The sequence below is a fragment of the Loxodonta africana genome, chromosome 13 (genome assembly GCF_030014295.1).
Source record: "Loxodonta africana isolate mLoxAfr1 chromosome 13, mLoxAfr1.hap2, whole genome shotgun sequence".
In the NCBI taxonomy this organism is placed as follows: Eukaryota; Metazoa; Chordata; class Mammalia; order Proboscidea; family Elephantidae; genus Loxodonta; species Loxodonta africana.
Window position 1 is genome coordinate 66879735 of NC_087354.1, and position 21412 is coordinate 66901146.

General features: G+C 44.5%; 1 protein-coding gene across 5 annotated transcripts in view; it reads right to left on the minus strand.

The window, feature by feature from the left end:
- Positions 1-239: 239 nt before the first annotated feature.
- ZNF827 (zinc finger protein 827) overlaps positions 240-21412 on the minus strand; it is a 202488-nt gene continuing 181315 nt past the window's right edge. For 2 of the 5 annotated variants that reach the window (XM_010597215.3, XM_010597213.3), the window contains 5 exons: positions 19303-19474; positions 17254-17420; positions 6127-6318; positions 5584-5761; positions 240-2121 (listed from right to left, as the gene is read on the minus strand). In XM_010597215.3, coding sequence (XP_010595517.2) covers positions 1302-2121; positions 5584-5761; positions 6127-6318; positions 17254-17420; positions 19303-19474 — 1529 coding nt within the window. In that variant the 3' untranslated portion in view covers positions 240-1301. Of the gene's footprint in view, positions 2122-3557; positions 3591-3871; positions 3939-5583; positions 5762-6126; positions 6319-17253; positions 17421-19302; positions 19475-21412 lie in introns of all 5 variants that reach the window. The other 3 variants (XM_010597218.3, XM_010597216.3, XM_010597214.3) reach the window with 3 other exon arrangements.

Below are 21412 nucleotides of genomic sequence, written 5' to 3' on the forward strand. Positions count from 1 at the left end.
AAATGGAATACAGAAGGACTAACAACATGGACAGACACCGCGATAGCCAGATGGTCTGCAAACACAATGGAAACTTCTCAGGGGCATAAACCAAACCGTAGAAGGAAACAGCACCTTTTTGTTGTGTCAAAGAGGTTGGGACTCAATTTTGAAACATACTGTCTACTCATTCCATATACAAGGTAGATTTTCTTCCTTTTTACTTTTTTTTTTTGCTGCAGGTGAGAAACAAAAATTAGTGCAAGACCAAAGCACTGTGCAAAACTGCCTTTTTTTTTTTTAGTCTGAGCATTTATACCCAGAAGTTATCCAAACCCCTTTTAATCTCCTTGGCTGGATTTCTCAACCATAAAATTTTTCACTCACACTTTTTTTTTCCTGCAAATGAATGGTAACCACTGAATTAATACATCATATATATGTATATATATGTGTATATATATATATAATCTGCCCTTAAAAAATGATGCACTGTGTGTGTGTAACCATACACATTGTATACGTATGGACACACAAACTTTTAAGTTTTGTTTTGTTAGCTGCAGTGCTGCGAGATATTTCTTCTGAGATCGGTCGCTTGATTCCTCGAATCTTCACAACCAAAGAAGATGGAAGCGCAAGGTCACCTGCGCTCTGCTGGAAATCTCCAGCAGCACTGTCGATATCTACCACGCCTTCACCAACTAAGCACCAGGCCCTACCGCTCTGTAGCCATAAAATTGAGAGGGAAAGGTTTTGAAGGACTCGAGGAGACTGGGGTGGATGAACAACCCAGGAGGGCAAAGGACGTTCATTGCTGTTAAGTGAGCCAGTACCAAGAAGGTGCGGTGGAAACGTCATGGCACACAACACACGCGTGACCTTCTCTTTCAGAATCTACAAACGCCCACACACCCCATTCACCCAACAGAAAACAAAATGCACCGGTAGATAATCTTACAAGTGCTGATTGCTATTAAGGACACTCTCTTGAGGATTAAACAAGACAAAATTCCTTGAAAAGTACGGAGAAGGGGTAAGAGTGGGAGGTGGGGAGGAAGGCATGCCTCTGAAGGTAGAAGTATGCAGTAGGTCACCTCTCTGAAGACTGACTAAAGCAGCTTTCATGTCAATGCAATAGGTATACACACAGAGCCAATTTTCTATTCCTTACTAAAGATATACAGTACACATGGTTCAGACCCAGGGGATCTGTGGATTTTGCAGCAACATACACCTGCTGGGGTTGTGTGTAAGTTTAGTGGGTTTTTTTTCTTTTTTTGTCTTTGTCTCTTTGTTTTTGGTACAGAGCATGGCTGCTCTCAGACAGTCTCTGCTCTTTCTCTTAGTCCGAGATAGGCAAGGAAGGAGTGTTTGGGTGAAGGGATGCTAGGAGGTGCAGTCTGAGGTCTGGGAGGGTGGAATGTGAGATCCAAGTGGTTCTTGGGGTACAGCATTGTCAAGGGAATGAGATGGGCAAAATCCGAGTTCCGATACTTGTCAAAGCGCAAAGGGGAGCCGTTGAAGGCCAGAGCCTTGAGTGCCAGGTTTGGCTCTGAGCTGCTGCCGTGGACTGCCGACAGGGCCACGGTCTGCAGAGCCTGGGAGGCGGACATGACCGACAGGGGAGACAAGAGATTACGGGAGCTCCCCACGACGAGGAGCGGGGCCCCAGGACCAGCTGGCTCCTTGGGGGTTGGACACAGGCCCTTCTTGTCCTCCTCAGGGCAGTCCCCACTCTGGTGCTTCTTGAGGTGGCGGCTGAAGACGAAAGGGTGTGTGGTCTTGAACAGGCACTCTTCGCAGCTGAAGGTCTGGCGTGGGGCATGCTTCAGCTTCTTGTGCAGGTTGAGATTGTCCTTGCGCTTGCAGCTGTAGCTGCACTGGTCACAGTGGAAGGGCCGCTCCCCAGTGTGCACGCGCACGTGCTCGATGAGCTTGTTGGCGGTCTTGGACAGGTAGCCGCACTGCTCGCACTTGTAGTGGTTGCCGAGGCGATGCTCCCGGGTGTGCGTCTCCAGCTCCAGCTGGTTGGCCTTCACCGTCTGGCAGATCCGGCACTTGTACTCCATCTTGTAGTGGGTCTTGAGGTGGCACTCCATGGCGGCGGGGCGGTTGGTGGAATAAATGCAGAATGGGCACCTGCGGGGGGAAGCAACGGAAGGATGGTTTCAGCCAGGGAGGTTCTGTGGCTGGTATGCTGCTACCCCTCCTCACCAACCTGTCCCCAACCCACCCTCCAAAATCCAAGGCCTGGCCTGCCCTGCCCAGCCCAGCCCTGCTGCCTCTCAGGGGCTAAGAGACCCCCTGTGGCTCTTCCCAGCTAACAAGGAGCTCTGATGAGGTGCACTCAGCCTACTCTGGGTCTACTGGCTGGGACAGCAAACGCCAGCCCTCTTGAGAGGGAGCAGAGAAAGTGTGAGGAGTAAATAAGCTGTCGCTCCCCTCCCCCTCCTCCCGTCCCCTATGAGCCCTCCCCACACCCCACCAGACATAGCAGAGGTCTAAACCACCTCACGACCTCCCCTCTACATGGGAGCAACACAAAGAATCGACTTTTCATGCACCACACCAAGCACACGCAGAAAGGCTAAGAGGTTTTAAAGAACAGCTCATAGGGGGAGGGCTACCTCCAGCAAACAGAAAGTCACAGGGGTCAGAATCGTGCTTATTAAAGGGTGGTTAGGATGAGAAGGCCTCTGTGTGTCTCTCTCTGTGTGTGAGCATGAGTGTGTGTACACATGTAAAGCATCCTTGGTCTCTACCAGGAAAGGAAGGTGCGGACTATGTCGGGGGCAGGGGAGGCAGCCCACCCACCATCCCAACTACTACTGAGGGATAAGAAGGAAGGGAGCTTGAAGACATTAGGACACTACTGTGTCAAAGAAATAATAATAATCCGACTGGATCATAAATTCGCAGAGGGCAGGACCATATCTTACACTTCTTGTGGATTCTCTACAGTGCTTGGTAGAGTACTCAGCACATGGGGAGCACCCAGGAAACACCGATTCAGTATCTGAGTCATCTCTACACAGAGTTTAGGCAGATGCTGGAAGGGCAGATTTTAGTCCCAGCTCCATCTCCTCGTTGGGCTCTGGCTGGAAGCCCTGGGACAAAGCCCGGGCCGCTCAGTGCCTCGGTTTCTCTATTCCTTGCAGCGAGGATACACTACCACCAACCCTCAGGCTGCCCAGAGGGATCGGGAGGAGCGGTGGGGGCATGTTTACAAAATCTGCTGAGCTTCTCTCTTAGAAGCCGCCATGCGTGAGTCAGTGGTTTATATGATGGCTGTAGTGTTTGCTCTCTTTACAACAAGAATGCTAATGCAAAAGTGGCTGCCTCGACTCTTCTTCGGCAGCCGCAGGGCAAGGGCCAAAAGTGAATTGTCCTCTGAGGGTTTGGAGAGGTGTTCAGCAGAGCCCAACACAACCAAATGCACCGTGCGCTGCCTCCTCAGCGCCAAGCTCGCCGTTAGCCTTTGAACCTCAGCTCACAGAAGAGTGCACACGAGAGAAATATAAAGCCCATTCCCAGGTCAGGTGCACACACAACCCCTACGCCAAGCTGGGCCTTACCTAGAGGAGTGTGACACTCACCACTGTCCTGAGCTACGGCAAAAGAAAAATAATAGTATAATCTTATTTGATCTGCATTATGAACAGGATATAGAGTACAAGCAGTTCCATCACAGAAAAGCAATTGAGACATCTGCAGTCTGTTTCACTTTAAGGACATTTCTGTGACCCACAGCTCCATCTTTCTTTCACTGCTCAGGCAAAGTGCTAAGGATTTTCTGTGCTCCCGGGATTTATCTTAAAGACATTCTCTCAGGCAAATTAATTCTCAGATATGGCAAAGGAAAACAAAACAAAACGAAACAAAGACTCACTGTATAGCCAGAAGGCATTATGAATTTTTTCAAAGTATTCTTCTACTTGGTCATCCTAGAACATAAACTATTACACAGGGGACCGTTAGCACCGCACGGGAAGTGGCTGGACCGGCAAAAGCATCAGATTTCACTGTGCATTCTCCCCAACAGGTTCAGAGGCTCGGGATTTCTCAGGGTCCTGAGGAAAGGCTGACTGGCAAAGCCATGACCGGCAGGTGCCGCAAAGTTAACAGGTGTGACTGGGCTACTAGTTAGGGCAATGAGCCCTAGTCCGATCACAGGGGAAAAAAAAAAAATTTTTTTTTTTAAGAGTATATAAATATTTAGAAAGGGACGGGGAGGGGAGGAGGGGGGACAAGCCAAATCAAATTCTCCAATAAGCTATGGCCAGGCATTTCCCTTCTATTGTGTTTTTTTTTGAATTATAACGGCCTCCTTCCCTCAATTTCCTTTAGCCCCGCCCCTTCTCCCACCTGAGTGACACAAAATGGAAGTCAATAGCAGCTGCTGCTTTCTGACTCTTCTATTTGGGCAGGAAGGTCATCCCCCTGGCCAGGCAGGGGAGCCGATCCTGGCACTGCCCTGACACTGGGCCCTCAGATTCCTTCTGGCCTTTCCATCCCTCACCTACTCAGGAGGGTTACGCCACCTCTCTGGCAGGTTGTGGGTTTCAAAGATGAAAGCATTTTAAACCAAAAGTTTTTTATTTTTTTTCTGTATTAAATTACATGTAATTTTCCATTCTTTTAATTACATTATCATTTTAACTGAAAATTAACAGTAAAGCTTTGAAAGTAGCATTGTGTATCTTTCTGTCTGCCTGACTAGATATGCTTCTTTCTCTTTACTAGACCCTAAGTGCCTTATGGACAGGGATTCTGAATTCAGAATCACTGGGAAGATGAAATTCTGATAGTGCTAGAACATACATTTCCTGAGTGTGGAAATTTTAGCTTATTTCTTGCTTGCCCTTTAGCACCTATTATCAAGCCAGACACATAGTATGTATGATAATAACTGACTGGTCTCAGCTGGGACCAGCTGGCTTCTTGCAAATGCTGGTTAATGATGCAACAGGTTGTCTAGGTCTTTGGGCATCTGGGAATAACATGTGACTGACCATGTCAGATCTCAGGAAGGCTCAACCAAGGAGATTCCAGTGCTGGTTCCTGGAAGGGTATAAGGTATGTTTGCAGGAATACATGAGGCACGTGATCTTTGCGTGAGAAACGTTGCCTCCTGCCTATTCAAACAGCCAAGGTTCCAATTTTAAGGGGTGGAGTGGGGGCGGGGTGGTTGTCATGATTGTTTAAAAGATACATGGCAAATCACCTAAAACTAGAGATGGTGAACTGAAGTGATAATGTAATGATTTACACTTGGCAGACACTAACCCGAATCCATTATTAACATCAAAAGTCTGAACAAAACTCGATGGTGTGGGATGACTGCACCCTTGCAGGCTGGCTCATCCAACATGTCTTCTTCCCCACCCTGAATCCCAGGACATCTGTGAAATGGATTCTCCTGCTGAGAACTTCTGATGACCCCTGGGGGACAGGTCTAAAGGCCACAGAGATGCTCAACTCCCCACATACCAAGCTTCCCCTCTCTAAGACCCCAAAACCTTCAGGGGCAGGATGGGGCAGGGAAGGGGAAGGGGTGTTTAGTAACAACGCAGTAAAAGGTTCTGTACTTGCTTTCCTTACTTGAGCCCACCGGTGGGGACAGTGTGGCATTTCTTATGCTCCAGCAGCTGTTCGGGGGTCTTCATGAACTTGTGGCACACGTCACACTCAAACATCCGGGTGATGAGGTGTATCTGCAGATGGCGCTCAAACATGTTCTTCGTCTTGCAGACAAAGTTGCAAAAAACGCATTCGAACCCTGAAAGGACCGAAGCTGGGTGTACAGGTGCAGGGGGCAGAGAGCCAGGAGGGCCGGAGCCGGGCCAAGTTTCCCCGTCCTCCTGCCCCGTGCGGCTGACCCCTCCAGCCACTGCTTTCCGCACCTCTGTGGTGAAAGGCACTAAATGTGCGGCTTCAGAGTAAGCACCAGGCCCTCCATCCTTCCACCCACATCTGGACGCAAACCAAGCCAGAGGAAATTCAAATTTTGGGTGATGCATATTACACTGCATCCTGGGCTGAGTATTTGCTTCCCAACACCACTTCTCCTGTAGGGCTATTCTCAAGACTGGGTCACCCTAGAGTGAGGAGGGCTGAGGAGGCCACACCCACCTCCTACCTTACCTTTCTCTGGCTTCTCCTCACTATTCAGTGAGGACTGGCCCCCAGGCACCACCGATATGACCAGCAGGTTGTTCCCACCCTTGTTTTTCTGAGAGCCATCTGAGTCATCTTTGCTGTTGGCTGAATCACTCAGAGCTGAGAGGGAGGATGAAGAGGGGCTGTTTGATTCACTGGGGGTCTTCCTGTCTTCCCCTGAAAAACAAAAATCATCCAGGTCTGCTTATTCAGGGGGTGAGAGCCCTCAGAGTGACAGTGATTGTGGGGAAGGGGTATATGTATCATTGGTGTGCTGTAATTCAGGGAGCAAAAGGCTGTTTTCCAACTCCCCCAGTGCACCCACTGGAATTCCAGGTGCCGGTGCACCTACGGTGATAATACTGGTGGTACTTGAGGCCAAGAGCAGGCGTGCTTTTACTCAACAAATGTTTACTGAGGTCTCATAATAATTACAGTAAAATGACAATAGCTGAAATGTAATGAGCACGTAACCAAGTTCCAGGAACTGTTATACTTTAACTTCATTATCTCATTTTATTCTGTGAGGTGCAACTATTATCACCCCCATTATACAGGGGAAAGGAGCCCTGGTGGCGCAGTGGTTAAGTGCTTTGCTGCTAACCGAAAGGTCAGCGGTTCAAACCCACTAGCCACCTCATGGGAGAAAGATATGGTAGTCTGCTTTTGTAAAGAATACAGCCTTGAGCGATTACGAGCCCAAGAGACAGAAAGGGCCACATGAACCAGTGACTACATTATCCTGAGGCCAGAAGAACTAGTTGGTACCCGGCCACAATTGATGACTGCCCTCACAGGGAGCACAACAGAGATCCCCTGAGGGAGCAGGAGAGCAGTGGGATGCAGACCCCAAATTCTCATAAGACCAGACTTAATGGTCTCACTGAGACTAGAAGGACCCCGGTGGTCATGGTTCCCAGACCTTCTGTTGGCCCAGGATAGGAACCATTCCTGAAGCCAACTCTTCAGACATGGATTGCACTGGACAATGGTTTGGAGAGGAATGCTCGTGACGTGGACTCTTGAGACAATGGACAGGAGAACAGAGGGTGGAGGGAGAGAGCAGGCTGTCTCATTAGGGGGAGAGTAATTGGGAGTGTGTAGCAAGGTATATGTGGGTTTTGATGTGAGAGACTGAGTTGATTTGTAAACTTTCACTTAAAGCACAATAAAAATTATTAAAAAAAAAGAATACAGCCTTGAAAACCCCATGGCGGGGAGGGGGGGCGTGGGCAGTTCTACCCTGTTCTATAGGGTCACTTTGAGTTGGAATCAGCTCAACAGTACAAAACAACATCATACAGGTGAGATAATGGAGCCACAGACAGGTTAACCTGGCTGAGGGAGTGGTAAAGCAGAGATCCGAGCCCAGGTGGTCTGAGTCCACAGCCCATATTCTCCACAGTGCACTGGACTACCTCCCTGTACCCTCAAAGTGCAGTAAACACGTCAATGGGCCATTAAAATCTAGTGTCGGGAGATTTCTGTTTCCACTCAAGTGGAGTATCAGGGGCTGGATTTACCCTTCTTACTGAAACAACTAAAAAGCCAGACAAACTATATCAGTGTTTGTCACAGCACCGGATATTAGGCAATGAAGAAGAGTGACCCCTGAGGGATGGGGATCAAGAGGTGAGCCTTCTGATTGCCCAGCTTACTGCCTTGAAAAAGCCTCCAGCCTGCAGTGCAGAGAGGAGCCTGATGGACTCCGTAAGTTGAGGAAACAGCTGAAGGTATAAGGGCTTTGACATGGCTAGACTTTGCAGGACAGAGTGCTGGAAAGGAGACAGCAGCACACAGAAAGACCTCCAAAGACCTGCAGAAGGTCCCTCTTGGGTATTCAGCAGAATATGAATCAGAACATGTGTGTGAAGAAACTACCCAAGGCTGAAGAAAAAATTATTTCAAAGGCCCTGTATATACGTGCCTGGCACATATATACAAGGCCACAAGTAGTGCCAGCTTCCACCAGCCAGACTGGAAAAACTCATAATTCAGGGCCATTGGGTAGAAAACTCAGGAAAGTCTTTTAATAGTGGGAAATAATTACCCCTACATGGAGCACTGCTCTAGACCTGCCTAACGAACTATAAAAGCAAGACCCAAAAGGATCAAAGTTGCCAAGTAACTGCATCCTAGAACAAAGATCAAGAATATTTATAGAAATATACAATCTCCAGCACCAGACAAGGTAAAATCACAATGACTGGCAGAAAATAAAAATTATCATGCATGAAAGAAGAAAACACAACCCAAAATGTGGAGAATAATCAGCCAATGAAAACTGACCCAGAACTGACAGAGACGTGAGAATTTGTAGACAAGGACATTAAAGAAGTCATATGTTCAAAAAGTAAAGCAGAGAAAAGGAAAATACAAAAAAAAAAAAAAAAAGACCCAAAGCAAAGTTCTAGAGATGAGAACTACAACGACTGAGATGAAAAACACACTGGGTGGGATTACTGGCAGTTTAGACATGGCAAAAGCAGAGATTAGTGAACTTGAAAATAACAGCAATACACAGTATCCAAAAGGAAACACACAGAGAAAAAAGAATTACTAAAAATGAAGAGACTATCAGTGAGCTGTAGGATGCCTTCAGTCAGCTTAACGTGAGTTTTATTGGAGCCCTGGCTGGAGAAAGGGGAGAAAAAAAAAAAAAATTAAAATGGCCCCAAATTTTCCAAATTTGAGGAAAATCATAAACTCATAGATCCAAGAAGCTCAAGGAACACCAAGCACAAGAAACACAAAGAAAATGACACCAAGGGCTCTCATAATCAAAATGCTCAAAACTGCTAATAAAGAGAATATCTTAAAAGCTGTCAGAGGTCCAGAAGAACTAGATGGTGCCCGGCTACAACCGATGACTGCCCTGACATGGAACACAACAAGAATCCCTGAGGGAGCAGGAGAGCAGTAGGATGCAGACCCCAAATTCTTGTAAGACCAGACTTAATGGTCTGACTGAGGCTAGAAGGACCCCGGTGGTCACGGCTCCCAGACCTTCTGTTGGCCCAGGACAGGAACCATGCCTGAAGCCAACTCTTCAGACATGGATTGGACTGGACAATGGTTTGGAGAAGGATGCTGGTGAGGAGTGAGCTTCTTGGATCAGGTGGCCACTTGAGACTATGTTGGCATCTCCTGCCTGGAGGGGAGATGAGAGGGTGGAGGGGGTTAAAGCTGGCGAAATGGACAAGATAAGAGAGAGTGGAGGGAGACAGCGGGTTGTCTCACTAGGGGCAGAGTAATTGGGAGTGTGTAGCAAGGTGTATATGGGTTTTTGTGTGAGAGGCTGACTTGATTTGTAAACTTTCACTTAAAGCACAATAAAAATTATTTAAAAAAAAAGTCAGAGGAAAAGACGTTTCTGTAGAGAAGGATGGCAACAGATTTCCCATTGGAAGCAATGTAAGTGAGAAGACAGTGGAGTGACATTTTTAAAGCACTGAAAGAAAAAAAACTGTCAATCTGAAAATCTAATCTGACATAAAAAAGCCGAAAGTATTTATCACCAGCAGACCCACATTATAAGAAATGTTAAAAGAAACCCTTCAGGAAGAAAGGAAAATGATGCCAGATGTAAATATGGATCTACAGAAAAGAATGAAGAGCACCAGGAAAGGTAATTACTACATGGGTAAATATATGATTTTTTCCTAATACTTAAATCTCTTTAAAAGGTAATAAAAATGATTTCGTTTAAACAAAATCAATAATAATGTATTGTAGGGTTTACAACATATGTATAAGTAAAATGTATGACAACATTACCATCAAGGCAGGAACGGGAGAAATGAAGTAAGGTTCTTATGCTACGTGTGAAGTACACCAAAGGTACGCTGTGATACGTTAAAGATGAGTATTATAAACCTTAAATAACTGGACAGCTATACCTTGTTCACCAGTCAGGTGACTCAATGTTGTTAAGATGTTCATTCTCCCCAAACTGATCTATAGATTCAATGCAATCCCATGGTTTTAGGTTAGAATAAAAAATATAGGGAAACTGTTCTTTCAATTTCCTTTAAATCAATTAAGCAAGCTACTGATTGTAAACCCTAGGAACTTCTTTTTTCAAATTTTTAGAAGATTAAAAAGTAAATCATATATTATATGTAGGCATAAAATGTCTTTCTGAAAAGTCACAGCCTTGAAAACTGTATGGACCGGTTCTACTCTGCATGCCTGGGGTCGCTGTGAGTTGGAATCACCTTGCTGGCAACCAATAACAACAACAAAACAAAGTTATAATAGAGTTACACCTAGAGTGTGGAATTATCTGCATTATATTTGTTTTTCACATTTTTCTACAGGGACCAAGAACTACTTGCACAATTAAAACTGTCTTTAAAAAGAAAAAGGAAAAAGACATATACCCACTTATAAAGTTTTCAAATCTCATTCCTATCAGAGAGACATTTATGTCCAGGGCAAACAACTCTTACTTCGCTTTATAATTTTTCAAATTTTGTTCCTATCAGAACCAAGTTAGGTTCCTGGACAAACAGCATGTGACCCCATTTTCGGAGACGGGAGGGATGGAACATGCCTTTCTAATAGCACAGTCCTCCCTTGACACAAGGCAGCTTTGTGAAGGTTAGCACTGCTGCTGTCAGCCCCTTACCTAAACACTTAACCAACTGCAGACAAATGAACCACTTTTAGTGGGGCCCTCAATCCCTGATATTGCTTGCTTCCCCAAATCCATCTTCTAAGACTGGTCTTAGCAACAGGACATTACAAGTGATTACTTTAAATTAGTTTTTAGTATTAAAACTTATTAGTTTTAATCACTGTCTTTAAAAACAGATTTAAGTGCCCTCAGGCATAAGGCACTGGGCAGAGCTACTTAAATTAATAAATTTATAAATATACAGGGTACTGAATCAGCCATTTTGTGAAACAGTATGGGAAAACAGTCCAGCTTGCCTATCTGTAATCCTGAGCCCAAACAGCCTCCTCTGCTTTCAGTCCTCATCTTCCTTCGCTCTGTCTGTAGGGAGTGAGCCAGGGGGCTCTTACCAACTAAATCCAAGGCTAACTATAATCCCAGCGGCCAATTATTTTCAACATCACAAAGATTCCTGGTGAAGGACGCCTGTGCATAGGTACTGTCACTTCACGCATCAAGACAGCCAAGTGAGGAAAACCTAAAAGAAAACCTTAAATAGTTCATAAATTAAAAAACAGAACAAAAAATTGAGACCACAAAGTATGATCATTTTGCTGTCTCAATATAAACACCAATACATTTTTGGTGTTTTTTTTTTTAAGAAGTAAGCATCTATTCTTTAATTATTGCCATGAATTGCATAGTGGTATTTTTCTTTTTTTTTTTTTTTAAGAATGAGGACTTCAAATCCAGAATACCTGGGTTTGAATCTTACCTGTGCTGCTTAGTAGTTGTGTGACCTTGGATGAGGCACTTAACTCAGTGCCTCAATTATGTGAACTATAAAATGGGGATAACGTCAGCGCCTGCCTCATATGACCGTTGTGCTGACTAAATGAGTTTTTACACATAAAGCATTGAGAATGATGCCTGGCTCGGGGTAAGCGTCCTAATAATACCATCATTATTATTACTACTAACATTTTCCCATGCTGTTTTATATACTACGTGGAAACCCTGGTGGCATAGTGGTTAAGAGCTACGGCTGCTAAGCAAAAGGTTGGCAGTTCAAATGTACCAGGCGCTCCTTGGAAACTCTACAGGGGAGTTCTACTCTGTCCTATAGGGTCACTATGAGTCAGAACCAACTTGACAGCAACTGGACGGCACACGGTTGGCTCTCAAAAAGAATTTTTACAAATATTTATGAATTAATCATGTTAAATGTTGGAATTATTTATGTTGAGTGGATTTATCATACTCAAATATTTCCTTGAAATTAAAATTTAAGTTAAAATTAGCATTCCACTGGTTGAATTTTTTCCCTACCGATAAATTCCTGGAAGTGGGATTACTGAGTCAAAGGGCATTCATTTTTAAGCCTTTAGGTATATATATTGCTTCATTAGCTTCCAAAGAGTATTTTCCTTTTGCAGGGCCAGAGCAACATATGATTATCAGTACCATCCTGGCAACCGTGGGTAATACAACAGAATAGTCTCCTAAGGTAATAGGTGAAACATAGGCCATTCCTGAGTTTTAATTGGATTGCTAACAAGGTTAAACATCTTTTCCTTATGTTCAGTGTTAGTTTTATTTCTTTTTTTGTAAATTGACTGTTATTCTTTGCAAATTCTGCAATTAGAAGCCTCAAGTTCTTCTTACCAGTTGATACGAAGTTTCTATTAAACGTTATTAACCTTTTGCCATTTTTACAAACATTTTTTCCAACTGTGGTTTTTGTTTTTGGTTTAGTTTTCTTCTCTCTTTCTTCTTGTGCAAATAGAAGAATGTGTCACATTGCTCCATCTTTTCCTTGGTGATTTCTTGTCTCACACTTTTACAAATCCTCATCACTCTAAGTTTGAGAAATATTCTATTTTGTTCTAGCTTTTCTAGGCCTGATTTGCTTACAGGGACTTCTTATTTCATTGGGAACTTATTTTGGCGTTGGCGTGAAGTGAGGCATCGATGATTTATTTCCCAAATAGCTATCAGATTCCTTGGTGCCATTCATTGCAATGCTTAAAATTTGCAGCAAAATTTGCATTGCAGAAGTCACAAGCACCCAAGGGAATATTTTTCCTTTGCTGATGTTCTCTGCAGGGACAAGGAGTTGGGAAGTGGGAGAAACGGGATAAAGAGAGGTCACCATGAAGAAACACCCAGACAGCAGACAGTTCTCAGATACCGCCTAAGCACCGCATTCACAAGCAGGTCCTGGGTTAGAATAACCGGTAAGCAAGTGTGAGAAACCACGTGAGTTCTGTGGGAGGTTAAGTAAAAATTTGCTGTGCTGAATAAAGCCCAGCCTGTAGATCCCAATGTCACTTAGGTAATAAGAAAGCATTGAGTATTTCCTAGGGTAGTGGGATAAAAGGTTGAAAACAACAACGTGCATTTTCCCGAAACAGGTAAATCGAATTAAAGAACCAGGCTCATTGAATTAGAGAATCTTAGGCCTCTAGGGCGTCTCTTGCTCATTTTGAAAAAACCAGGATGGAGGTTCAGAGAAGTTAAGAGTTCTGAGATTCACAGTATTATTTACGGTAACACTGGGTCTAGAACCCCGGTCTAGAATTCAACGTGTCTTTTCCTCCACATGGAAACCCTGGTGGCATAGTGGTTAAGTGCTACAGTTGCTAACCAGAAAGGTCGGCAGTTCAAATCCACCAGGCGCTCCTTGGAAACCCTATGGGGCCGTTCTATTCTGTCCTATAGGGTCGCTATGAGTCAGAATTGACTTGACAGCAATGGATTATTATTATTTCCTCCACTTAGTTTCTTCCAAATGGTTATACAAATAAGTCAATACACTGTCAGCTTCGAGGCTATGACCATGTCTGAGCAATTTTCTTCCTGAGCACGCACACGTGTAAGGAGATGTGCTTGCACACATACATTCATTCGCTGAGTGAACATTTACTCCCTGTCCACCCTGTACAGGGGCTGTTCTAGGCGCTGGCCACACAGCAGTGGCCTCCACAGTCAAGCTCCCTATGCTCAGGAATATAAGTGGTTATGGAGCCCTGGTGGCACAGTGGTTAAAAGCTACAGCTGCTAACCAAGAGGTCAGCAATTTGAATCCACTAGCCGTTCCTTGGAAACTCTATGGGGCAGTTTTACTCTGTCCTATAGGGTTCTCTATGAGTCGGAACTGACTTGATGGCAATGGGTTTTTTTTTTTGTTATATGTTGTACAGCATACTAATTGCTGTTTATGTCATAACTTTGAAATGATACAGCTCATTAATTTACAAGTTTAGATTGATATATTTGGTGTCAAATTCAAACACCTCAAAATATCAACTAAATACAGGAAACCCTGGCTTTGAGACCATTAACTTACAACAGGGGTCAGCAAATTACACCCTAGGGCCAAATCTGGCCTTCTATTTTTGTAAATAAAGTTTTATTAGAATACTGGCATACCCATTAATTTACATGTTGTCTGTGTGCCCAAGGGCAGATTGAGTAGTAGTGATACAGACTGGATAGACTGTAAGCCTGGAATATTTATTTTGTTGTTGTTAGTTGTCATCAAGTCGATTCTGACTCGAGGCGACCCCATGTGTGCAGGGTAGAACTGCTCCATGGAGTTTTCAAAGCTGTGATCTTTCAGAAGCAAATCACCAGGCCTGTCTTCTTAGGCGCTTATGAGTAGGTCTGAACTGCCAACCTTTTGGCTAGTAGTTGAGTGCTTAATTGTTTGCTCCACCCAGAGGCTCCAAAATATTTATTACCTGGCCCTTTCAAAAAGAAATTCCTGCCCCTAAAACTATTGCCCTGAGATAAACTTTTAAATCTGAAACCATATATATCCCCCGAAGTCTCTTTAAAATCAAATGCCAGTTTAGCTTAACTAATAAAGAATGTCTGCCTTGAGCACTGTGCTCTTTTAAGATCTCTCTATATGGGATCAGACTGACAGCAGCAACTGGGAAGATTAGATACGAACCTTAGGGGGCAGTGAGTTTATTTTAAGGGGGGAGGAACAACTCGGAAAAGGAGGGTAAGAATGGTTGCGCAACTCAAAAATGTAATCGATGACACTGAATTGTACATGTAGAAACTGTTGAATTGGTGTACGTTCTGCTGTATATACTCTCAACAACAACAAAAATAAAATAACTTATTTAAAAAAAAGTCATTTGCCAATCCTTATAAGGTAAGCTATAACCTTATTCTCTAATAGTTGTAGGAATGCCTTCTACCACATTAAAGAAACTTCTTAATATATTTGACTCTTGGCTGTCTGTACTAACAAATGAGACCATTCTTCCCAGCTCGACAAGGAGCCCTGCCACTTCATGATATCTCTGCTGTGTTTCCTGTGACAATCAGGAGGTGAATCAGTTTGCAATGGCTGTTTGTGAATGTGAAGTTTCCACTGATGACAAGTAATCAAATGATTAGACATCCAAAGGCTTTCCAGTCATTATGGCTTCTACGGTTTCTCTGAGGTGAATGGTGGGGACCTGTGGAGCAGGGCGGGAGGAAGGAAGGTGTTCTGCTGGGTTCACGCACCCTTTGGGGCAGCAAAGGTTGGAAAAAGTGGGGTGTACCAGAAAAGAGATGAAAAGAGAATCTGAAGAGCCAGTGGAAATGGAAGAGAACCTGGCCTTTTCCTCCATTAGCCACTCCAGAAATGCTAAATTTAATTTGTCCTCAGCGTGGGCTTCCCAACTCACCTGCTGCCCACAGAGCTAATATGGTTACGGTCAGACAACCGACTGTAAAGATGGCACCTTCTCACTCAGCTAACGGCTCTCTGCAGACCTCCAAGTCATACCTGCTCAATTTACTGACTAAAACAAGCTTTTATTGCTGTTGGCACCTTGAAGCCAGAGCGGCTAGAGAAGCTCAGATCCTCCTCGGCCTGTGCGTTGTCAGCACAACTGTCAGAGAAATTCCCCGTCCAGAGGCCTCCAAGTGCCGATGATGTGAGGGGCTGACCCAACACTGAGCACTGGCCGTTAGCGGCATCAGCTCTTAATGTGTAAGCCCTGCAAACTCAGGGGGAGGCACCCTCGTCCTCACTTCATGACTCCACGCCATGTCATTTGTAACCATCACTTGTGAGAGTATAATTGCAATGTGAAGTCAAAATGTTAACATCACTAAATGGAAGGAGTTATCCAGAATGGTAAGAGGCTTAAAGGAAAGGGGAGCCTCGGCAAAGACTTGGCCATGGCCTAGAGAGTCACTGAACTGTTTAAGGAGAATCTTTTTTTAACCCCATGAACAGACACGGCACATGTCATTACAGAGAATGTCAAGGATGCAGATTCACGAGAGAGGAAAAGAACCTCTAGAAATGGGCACTCAGAGCCTGGGAAGAGCAACACAGGAAGGTTCAAACCTCTGCCAAGTGGTCAGCGTCACATGAAGCTCTCAGAACAACAATGATACAGTGAGAAGGCTCTGGAATTAAAATGGATCTGCTGTGAGCTTCTGTACTCATGCCTTAGTTGTGTAACCTTGGACAGATTGCCTCACCTGTTAAGCCTCAGTTTCTCCACCTAAATAGTGGGATATGGGCCAATAAACAACATTACAACAAATGAAGAAAAGATTGATGTTGTCAATGATCTCATTCTACTTGGGTCAACAATCAACATCTATGCAAGTAGCAATCAAGAGATCAAATGACATGCTACATGTCATTTGAATGACTAAGGTTGACTGATTCAAGATATGGATACGGTCTTTTCAATTGCCTCATACGCATGCAAAAGCTTGACAATGAAAAAGGAAGCAGAAGAGTGGATGGCAAAGAATATTGGATATACTGTGGATTACCAGAAAAACGAACACTGTATTCTTAGAATACAACCAGATGCTCCTTAGAAGGGAGGATGTTGAGACTTCAGCTCGTTTACTTTGGACACGTCATCAAGAAAGACCAACTGCCAGAAAGGAACACCACAGTTGGTAAAGCAGAGTCAGTGAAAAGGAGGGAAACCCTCAATGAGATGGATTGACATAATAGTCACAACAATGGACTCAAACATATCAACAATCATGAAGATGGTGCAGGACCGGGCAATGTTTTGTTGTTATACACAAGGTCGCCATGAGTTGGAGCCCACTTGACGGCAACTGACAACAACACAGTGGGTAGTAATAGTCTTTACCTCAGAGAGTTGTTACGTGGCTTATATGAGATATGGCATGTAAATGCACAAGCTTAATGGGTGCTACCTATGACGATGAGGAAGAGAACCAGGACGAAGAACAAGCAAACAGCCCAGTACCTCTCAATTGCACCTGAGCCTACAGGCCTTCAGATCAGCAAGGCTCAAGCCGTACCTCACAATGGCCCTGCAGCTAGAGTGAAACATGGTGCTGCTACCCTCGGAATGTCCTTCCTTCTGAGGAAGGAAACGCTGATGTCTCATGGAGGTGGGGAGGCTTCTGCCAAGTGGGCAGGCACTCTAGGATGGCAGGGGATGGAGGAGAGAAGGGTGAGGAGAATGGGCAGGAATGGTCACCTGTGTGCTTGGTGCTGATGTGAGCCTTTATCTCCGCTTCTTCCATGGTGACGAAGTCGCAGGTGGTGCAGCAGATAGAAAACATCCACTGCTCCTTGTCCACGTGCAGTGACATGTGGCTGACGAACTGGACATTGAGTTCAGTCTCAAATCCACACACATGACAACTACAGGAGAGAATGAAAGAAGGGGGGGCAGAGAAGAGTCACATGTACTTCAAACATAGACTACCCATTCTTACGTAGAACACTCAGAAAATGGGAGCTGTGTAAACATTCTTCTCTCCGCTCAAAAGGCTTTGCACTAGAAAATTCTTCTGCTTGCTGGTATGCCTCAGAAGTGGTCACCATGCCAAAGAGATTAAGCGCCGGCATAATGTAACAATCCCATACATGCTATAATGATGCAAAATAATCATAAAGTTAATTAAAAACTACAGAATCCAGATGCTGCACATCACCCAACTGATTCCTTTGGGCAAAGAGATGCAGTGCAGCCTTGCCAAGATATTTAGCAGTGCTGGTACACACATACACCCCAAGCGCTCTGCACAGCCCGGGAGCCTCTGCCTGGCTCTGGAATCCTTCCCGTATGGGAATGGAAGCACACAAGGTCATTGCCTGGCACTCTGAGCAAGAGCCAGACGCACCTGTGACAATTCCTGATAGAAGCCACCCTTCCACAGAGACATTTTGTGCAAAAGCAAGTTTCCATCAATTTATTCGGCTTATCTCTAGGGCAAGAATCAGGAGACAGACTGAAACTTGGGATTTTCTAACGACCAAATCAAATACTGATTTATAGTTGATTACGGAGTCCCTGGGAAACCCTGGTGGCGTACTGGTTAAGTGCTATGGCTGCTAACCAAAAGGTAAGCAGTTCGAATCCACCAGGTACTCCCTGGAAACCCTATGGGGCACTTCTACTCTTTTCTATAGGGTCACTATGAGTCGGGATCGACTTGATGACAACGTTTTTTTTTTTTTAATGGAGTCCTTGGAGCCCTGGTGGCACAACGGTTAAGCGTTCAGCTGCTAACCAAAAGGTCAAGAATTTGAATCCACTAGGCATTCCTTGGAAACTCTACGGGGCAGTTCTACTCTGTCCTACAGGGTTGCTATCAGTTGAAATTGACTCGATGGCAACAGGTTTGGCTTTTTTTTTTTTTTTTTTAAGGAGTACTGGTAGTGCAATGGTTAAATGCTCTGCTGCTAACTGAAAGGTTGGCAGTTTGAACCCATCAGCGTCTCTGCAGGAGAAAGATGAGGCAGCCTGCTCCCATAAAGATTATGGCCTTGGAAACCCTCTGGGGGGTTTCTGCTCTGTCCTACAGAGTCGCTATGAGTTAGAGTTGACTCGACAGCAACAGGTTTGCTTTGGTTTGGTTATGGAGTCCCCAGGTGGTACAAATGGTTAACGTGCCCAGTTGCTAACTGAAAGGCTGGAGGCTTGAGTCCACTGAGAGGTGCTTCAGAAGAAAGGCCTGGTGATCTACGGCTGAAAGATCAGCCATTGGAAATCCTATGGAACACAGTTCTACTCTGACACACATGGGGTAGCCATGAGTCAGAATGGACTTGATGGCAGTTGGTAAATGATAGAAAAACTTAAGATTCCAGGTCTAGAAGGACAACACAACCAAGGGTACACATGTGATTGCCTCAGGGTTTTACGATTTATTTTTCCTAGCTCCCCCCTCCCCCTACTATTCCCAGGAAGCAGACAGGTGCTCGGTTACAATGCTAGGGAGCTTTCCAGGTGCACAGACCTAAAGCTAACCATCTCCAGGGCCCTGCCACTCTCTGGAGCTCCACCCCAGAGCCACCTCCAAGACCGTTTCACTTTCACTTAACTCTCCTGGAGCCACCCAAACCAAGGGACGAGTCAGTGCAACCACAGGGTTCAACGTAAGCAAAGAAAATATTAAAAAGGAAGTCCGGCATTACGATTGAGAAAAGGGCCTTGTAACGTATGCCCCTGGCAAACAGGCAGAGGATTTTCAAGCAAGGACTTTGAAAAATGTGGGCTACTGTTGCATTGGCAACTCACCTGTAATAGTAAGGGTGTTTCTTCCCGTCACTGCCTTCGGAGGTGACAGCGCTGACAATGTCCTCAGTGTCTGTACTCACCAGCTTCACAGAATGGACCGTCAGGTGCTGGTTCAGGTTCGCACGGCACTTAGCAGCATAGGGGCACAAATGGCATTTGTATTTTCTTTCTTCTGGGGGGAAAGAAGAACAGGAAAAAACCCAAACCATTCTTAAAAATGAATCCCACACCTTGCAAGAGATCACTTAATGGTATTAAAAGAATGGTTTCAAGTCTCATTCCAAAAGGGGAAAAAGGTAACTAACGCCTTGGAATTTTAAGTATCTAAAAGTCTTTGTGGGGGGGCAGTGTGGTTCAGTGGTAGAATTCTCGCCTTCCACCTGGAAGATCCGGTTTGAGCCCCGTCAATGCACCTCTTGTACAGTCAGCACCCGTCTGTCAGTGGAGGCTCACATGTTGCTATGATGCTCAAAAGGCTTCAGCAGAGCTTCCAGACGAAGATGGACTAGGAAGAAAGGACTGGCAATCTACTTTTGAACATCAGCCAGTGAAAACCCTATGGATCACAAGGGAGTCACCACGAGCCAGGGCTGACTCAAAGGCAGCTGACAACAAAAACAACCCAAGTCTTTACCCAGCAGGTCACTCCTGTATTAATACTTAGAAAGATGAGAAACAGTCCCAAGGCAACTACACCATCAGCTTTTTCCTGGACACCTACAGGCCCCTCTTCCCGATAAGATGAACTCTATAGACGTTAAAAAGAATACTCTGTGTGCGTGTGTGCAGTGTGTCAGTTGTGGTGGGGCTCCTGAACACATAGAGGGGGATTGAAACCCAGCATTCACAGCACTGGAACGTCAGAGAGGGCTCACATTTTCCCTAAGCTCCAGGCCTAGGTCAGCCAAGAAATTAAAAACTAATGAAATTAGAGGGGGAATAAAAAAAAATGACTCATGTGAAATAATTTAATTGAAAATTTTCATTTTAAATAAATAAACTAAAAAATTCCAATTAATTTCTTAATGGAAACCTTCTCGTAAAACTGATGAATGCTGCAGGCCCGTTTCCAGAGTAGCATTCTGAATTCATTTGATTAATCAAGCGAATTAAGGAGCAGGCTTTGCTTTCAATGCACAGATAAAGGGTAACAGTGGTAGATGAAGAAAAAACAACTCCATTTTCTATCCTTATTTCTTACTTTGTATTGCTTGGGTTAAAGAAAGTACCTGTCTGATCTACTTCACAGGGTATCATGAAGAACACATGAAAGTTTCTAAGAGAAACACTGGTCCCCAGTGTCTGAAATGCTGGGGTCTGCAGCTCCACGAGGCCAAGAGAGGAGCCCTTACAGTGCAGGTAAAACAGTACTTTATTTAGAATTTTTGCATCTGTATTAATAATTGAGCAGCCACGTGGTACAATCAGTTAAAGTGCCTGGCTGCTAACCAGAAGGTCAGAAGCTCAAATTATCCAGAGGTGTCTCGGAAAAAAGAACTGGTGATCTACGTCCTAAAAATCAGCCACTGAAAACCCTATGGAACAGTTCTACTCTGACACACCCAGGGTTGACGGGAGTCAGGACTGGCTCGACGGTAACTGGTGTTTGGTTTATCAATAACTGAGGTAGTTAAGTTTTGGTGTTAAGCTTATGCTTTCTTCATAAAGTGAATTGTTGAGCTTTTCATTTTTTCTATCATTTAGAAAGGTTTAAATAACATTTAAGTTACCCATTCTCAAAAGGGAAACCCCGATGGCATAGTGGTTAAGTGCTACGGCTGCTAACCAAGAGGTCGGCAGTTGAAATCCGCCAGGCGCTCCTTGGAAACTCTACGGGGCGGTTCTACTCTGTCCTATAGGGTCACTATGAGTTGGAATTGACTCGACAGCAGTGGGTTTGGTTTTTATTCTCAAAAGGTCAGAAAGAATTCACCTGCGAAAGTTACTGAATCTAATGCCTTTATTAACAGTGTTTCTTTCATCATGTTTCCAATTTTCCCTTGGTGACTGATTTATTAAAAAAATTTTTTTTCCCTCTTGGGTCAATTTTGGTAATTTTGCTTAGATTATCTTATTTATCTAAATCTTCAGATTTTTTTTGCCATAGAGT